Source organism: Calonectris borealis, chromosome 7 (assembly GCF_964195595.1).
Source record: "Calonectris borealis chromosome 7, bCalBor7.hap1.2, whole genome shotgun sequence".
Classification (NCBI taxonomy): Eukaryota; Metazoa; Chordata; class Aves; order Procellariiformes; family Procellariidae; genus Calonectris; species Calonectris borealis.
The window spans coordinates 10,662,701-10,668,700 of NC_134318.1; the positions used below are offsets into that span (position 1 = coordinate 10,662,701).

The 6,000-nt window shown below is 38.2% G+C and overlaps 1 protein-coding gene across 1 annotated transcript in view; it reads left to right on the forward strand.

Moving 5' to 3' along the window:
- Nucleotides 1-3,108, forward strand: part of RHOBTB1 (Rho related BTB domain containing 1) — a 50,448-nt gene extending 47,340 nt beyond the window's left edge. The window contains exons 9-10 of the mRNA XM_075154274.1: nt 200-305; nt 817-3,108. Of these exons, the coding sequence (XP_075010375.1) occupies nt 200-305; nt 817-986 (276 nt within the window). The 3' untranslated portion in view covers nt 987-3,108. The remainder of the gene's footprint in view (nt 1-199; nt 306-816) is intronic.
- Nucleotides 3,109-6,000: the final 2,892 nt, after the last annotated feature.

A 6,000-nucleotide genomic window follows, 5' to 3' on the forward strand; every position in this document is an offset into this window, starting at 1 on the left:
CTGGTTTTTTCAGCAGAATTATGTGACAAGGTCTAGGGCATCTAGAGGCCACTTTAGCCTCAAAAGCTCCCCTGTATGCTTGGGAGAGTACTGCCAGATACAATCTACTGGGGACCATTCTAGCTTTAGTTGTTAATTGGGGCTGCAAAATGAATGATAACCTCAAGAAATGGAATAAGCTCTTTGTTTTTCTTTGTAGTTTCACAATGCTAACCAGCTGGCAGCTTGGTGCTTGCACTACATCTGCACCAATTACAACAGTGTTTGCTCCAAATTCCGCAAGGAAATCAAAGCTAAATCTTCAGGTATGGGCAACTTTCCTCCCCAGTTTTCGTGAGGTTTTCCTTTCTTTCTTCCCACCCAGTTGATTAATCATGAAGACAAAGATGAGCTCAGATAGCTAAGCCATGAGACTGAACCTCTGCACTATCTTGAGTAGCATTCATAAATTCTTCTTATCTGTAACGAAAGGTCATAATCATTAGCCTGATTCCTGGGCAAGCATTATGTTCTATACCTATTTCAATGATGCTAAAAGGAACAGAGCTATTTTCAGACTACACAATGAGAAATACACTCTGTAAAGGGCTTGCTTTTTTACACTCTTTGGTGACTAAGGCCTCTTGAGTGCAACCGTTTTCAAAGTCTTTTCACCCTGTAAGGAAGGCATATGAGGAAACTGGGGGAATCCCTGATAAGCCAGCTAACATAGAGACTGAATAAATGATTAGCGGCATAACTTCTTGCAGACATTTCTGGGATTTGTGTATCTTATTGGCTTGTTTGGGGGCTTTTTGATTGTTTCTTTTTAATCAGATAATCAAGAATATTTTGAGAGGCATCGCTGGCCGCCTGTGTGGTATTTAAAGGAAGAAGATCACTACCAGCGAGTTAAAAAAGAAAGAGAAAAGGAAGATGTTGCACTGAATAAACATCATTCAAAGCGGAAGTGGTGCTTCTGGAATTCCTCTGCTGTAGTTGCCTGAACAAAGCAAATAAGTGGAAATCCATAGCCAGTGTCAGAAATTAGTCTTATTGTTAGAAATAAGATGTAGTTCAGGTTTTCAGGAAACTTTGTTCCACATGTGCATTTATTATTGCTAGGGTCAAAAGCACAAGCTCACTGAAAGTGAGCCTGGAACAGCTCCTCGAAGTCATATGTATATTTTTGGCTAGTAAGCAGATAAATGTCTACCATTATTACATTTCTTTTTATACCAAAAAAAATCCAGCATTAATGTTTCAATCTCCAATTGGGAAATATTTTTATACTGTCTGGTGTATTTTGTTCAGAAAAAATTCTGGATACCATTTTATTTTACAGACCACAAAATAACCATGTAGCAGCTTTGTAATTAGATTTTAACTATTTTTACTATGCGAGTACAGTGAAATAGACAATCTTCAGTCATAAGAGACCGCTTTTAAAGTATCTCATAAAAAGTCATCTTAGGAAAAAATCTAGTTGCCTGGTATAGGTTGTCTTTTTTAGACTAAGTACTGTGCACTGGTAATATAATTAGATGGTTATTTCCCCTTTCTAAAGTAAAGGGTTAGAATAAGATCCAATAAATGCAAGATATAGAGTGCTTGATCTTTGCTCAGCTGAATAATAGGCAGTATAATTACCTGTTCAACTGCAGGCAAATGTATTTCTAATATTTGCCATGTAAGTGCAAATAATTATGACTATGTGGGCCATGTGAAATCTAGTGATTCTAAGTATTCAGAGGTTTTATATGTCTAGATCAAAGAGAATATTTCTAAAACCATTTAGAAGGGCTTATTAATTTATATCCTTATACAAGTATGGATCTGAATACAAAAAGCAGTTACACTGCTTGCATTTAAATTACTGCATGGCAGTTACCTTGTTCTGTGGGATCTTAACCATGCAGCCATTCCTCATGCCGAATTCCTTTTTGCTTCAGTGCAAGCAAATGAAAGGGCTGCAAAAACAAGTAGGAGTTATCTAGTGTTACAGCATTCTGTAAATGACGAAGGGTCTTCACACACAAGATCATTTCAGTTTGATCCAAATTGTTTTATAGCTTTTCCCAGGTAGAACTCAAAATGGTAGATTATTTTTATGTAGATTGTACATTTCCTCTGGAAGTAGGTATTCCCAGAAAGCTGGTGGCAAAATGATGGCAGAAAGGCAGAAATTCTGCACAAGTAGTGCAAGGAAAAAAAAAAGCCTCCAGTGTTTTCAAATAGCTTGTGTGTTTATGACTTTTTATCAACCATTACTCTAAAGCTGCAGTGTTATACTAGATTACATAAGGATGAAAGCATTTTTTAAAAGACCAAAACTAAAACATAGACTGTAGAACATACACATGCAATCCTGTACAGTGTCTCAGGCACAATTCTGTAACCAAGGTAGTATTGTGTATTAGGTTCATTAATATTGTTTTGTGCTGGCAGCTCAGCATACCAATGTGAAAAGCTGTTTGTTTGTGGTTTTTTCTGTATTCAAAGGCAAGGCAGTACAGTCAAACCCCAGTACTGTAGGTCAGGAAAGGCTTTGGACTGAAAGCCATATACACCTCTACATATTTGCGTTCTGAATGGACTAATTCTTGGCAGATGCTATCACAGGATGGTAGAAGCCATCCAACATGGAAGGAGATGCTGCTCTACAAACTCTTATAAGGAAAGCAAGTGACAGATTCCTACCCCTATAAGATTCACCACCGTATGGTGATAAAGAAGGGCTATAAATGATGGTTGCAAATAAGTCTCCTTAATTCTTGGTCAGTGATAACGTTTATTGTGGAGGAGAAGAATGAATGAGAGAAGACGTGTCAAGACTAAGATGAGATAAATACCTGTTGTCATAAAATGTAAACCAGTCACGTTTTTTAAGTAAGTATTGCTATTAGGTTTTACACAACCAAAGCTACTGTATGATTGTAATCTTGCCAAACTGTAATGGATATATAAATGAACCTGAGGTATATGCAATAATATCCAGTTGTGCTAGTTATCAGCTACTATAACCAAGTGGCTGGTTCATTTGGTTAATGCTGTCTATGGCCTTTAATCTTGGTGGTTATTTTGTGTTTTTTATTTTGCAAAAAAAAGTCAATAAAACTGTTTAGTTACAAATTGTCTCCCAGCTCTTTGAAGAAGCTTCCTAAATTTTGCATTAGGTGTCACCCTTTTTAGTGCTGCTTGTAAGCATTCAGTTGTGGTATCATTCATTGAATTTTACTGAACTGATACTTGCATGGCATATTAGGATTTATGGTTGGGAATGTCACAAGGAAATTCTAAGTGTTTATATACGGTGGTGGAAGAAGGTTGGTGCTTGTCACTTACTGTTAAACTGCATAGCAAAAAAATCTCTTGCTGCTTTTCCCCATGGTTTCTGATATTTAATTACCATGATATTACCCAAGGGACATGAAACTAATTAGTCATGACAGACATGGAGAGGAAAAATGCAGGTAAACAGCAGGAAGTCCATAAGGTTTTCAGTATGCTCTAAACTTTGTACAGACACTGTTTTCCCTGCTTTCTCACTGCTTTAGTTGTCAACCATTATACTGAATCTCTCATTACCTGTTAGTGGACTCTCAGCAACTACCTCCCTGAATATAGGTTGTTTGACAGAGGTAGAAAGTTGGTGCTTTTCTAGAGGATTTTTGCAAGATATCATGCAAAGAATGCTATGTTTGTGATTTTTTTAAAGCTCTTAAGCAATGCCAAGGACATTGAAAGTAAGTATATTCAGCACACAGTGTACATTTATTCAACATGCTGATTTATGAGAATGTTACATATCTCAGTGATTTATTTTTGGAAGCAAAATTTTATTTCTTTGATCTTACCATTAGAAAAGGTAGTGGGCTTAACAGAAGAAGTGGTGACATTAGATGTAAAAATGTTTCTCTTGATTGATTATGATAAAACCAGTAGCATGGGAGGAAGGAGCAAATTGGAAGCATTGCTCTTCAGGGCATTCTTTTTAAATATTATGATCATTTAGAAGAAGTTGCTTGTCCTTTGTTTCTGGGGAGTCTCATTCAGCTTATTTCTTAGAAACAGTGTTTTTCTATTTGTTCTTTAAGACAGAATTTCTGCGAGCAAGTTCCTCTGCATCACAACACAAACCAGTTTCTGTGGCTTCCAACCCACAAATAGCACACCAAAGCCAGAAATAGAAGTGTTTTGTGAGTAAGATGGGATTGGCCAGACTTCAGCCACAACTCACTAATTTCATTCACTGAAGACCTACTCATCACCATCTTTTAGTCAGATCAGGCCTCAAAGTGTGCAAAGGTAAGCTAGATAGTACTAAATAGTGGGTACATTAAGAAGGGTTGCCTAGTAGAAGAGACTAATCTGGACATCCCTTCTGAGCACTGAAAGCAGGATTGTGCCAGATCAAGTAAGGCAAGAGCAGCACAGTGCTTTATTGCCCTAATTCTTCAGCAGCTTACCCACAGATATCCCTCAGAATAACTTATGCCTAGAAGTGTTTGATTTGTAAAATCAGGGAGTTTTTTCCATGTTCCAGTAACAAGAACTGGGAGACCAGTTGAAGGCATCTTGGAAATCCTGCTCTGATGGCCAAGTCTTCCATCTTCTGTACAAAGAGGTTTAGGTAGAGATCTAATGTACTAAATAGAATTAACTTTGGTACCTAAACTCTAGGATGGTGAAATATTTCTGTTCTTCCAGACTTTTTAAGATTACAGTCTGGTAAAGAGATTTGCTTTGTCAGATGAAACTACAGTTTTGTCCCTGTTCTGTCCCTTCTTTTTCTAGATCACAGTCTTTATACTCTTGTCACTGGATAGGCCAGCATTTATTTACTCTGGCTTGGAATCCAAAGTGTGTACTATGCAGTGACGGGTCTTTAAGGTGGCTGCTTGCCACTCCTGAATCCCCTTAGATTTTTGGTCTATTAGAATGATCTAACAGCATTTGCATGAGTCTACTTCTCCTGCAGGCAAAATTCCTATTGAAATGGATGTGATACCCTCCCCACACACACTTTGGGCTTTGAGGTGCCACCTAATGAATTTACACATTACCAGTTGCCTGTGTTCTGAATCTGCTAACAGAAGTTTGCTCTATGTCCTGCATGCAGGATAAGAGAGTGTGTTAGCAGCAATAGTCCCCATCCTGCAGGCTCTACAGTGGATAATTCACTGTCAGTTAATGTATGCCTTTGCCTTCAGCTAAGAGAATATAACCCGTGTCATGGATTCACTTGGCACTAGCAGCTGGAGTCGTAAGACTATTGTATATTTATACATGCAGACTAAATCCCTCACTGCTGCTTACCTAAAAATCTTGATTTCTGGTAGAAATATTAAAAGCTTTTGGATCAAGACTGCAGGGGACTAAGAAGAATATTTGAACATCAGAGGATGCAAGAATGATTATACTAATGTATTCCAACTCTAAAGAAAGTAAAACCAAGATAAAGGTGTGATTCAGAGAGAGCAGTTAGCATGGGACAATAGAATTGTAATGGCTCCTTTATAATTGTTCAGCCTTTTTATTTCATTTGCAAGCAGGCCATATAGCTACAACATCCTGCTGGGCTGTTCTGCAGCAATAGATGTTCTCATCATGCAGGTCCTGCATCTTCCGTCCACAGGGTGGGGGAACACAGGTTACTGTGAAAACATTCTATTGCTGATTCATCTCAAGTCCTTTCCTGTATAGCACTGATACCCCACAATCTGTCCTTTAGCCTGCAGAGGGGCCCAGTACCACCTGCTGGACATGGTATATCTGTTTTTGTCTCATGTTGAAGGATATTCCAGAACAGCAAGGACCTTACCCCAATATATGAAGGATCTCCAGCCTGGGATTCATTCACTGGGACAGCACATAGTGGAAGAACAAAGCTCTGTGGCAGTCAGGTATCATCCTGTTTAGGGATTTCAAGATAAAAAATATAAATTAAAGAACTTTCAAAAAACACTCAGAAAGTCAAAAACCGAGTCACAGAACACACAGGCACACAGTGACAGCCTG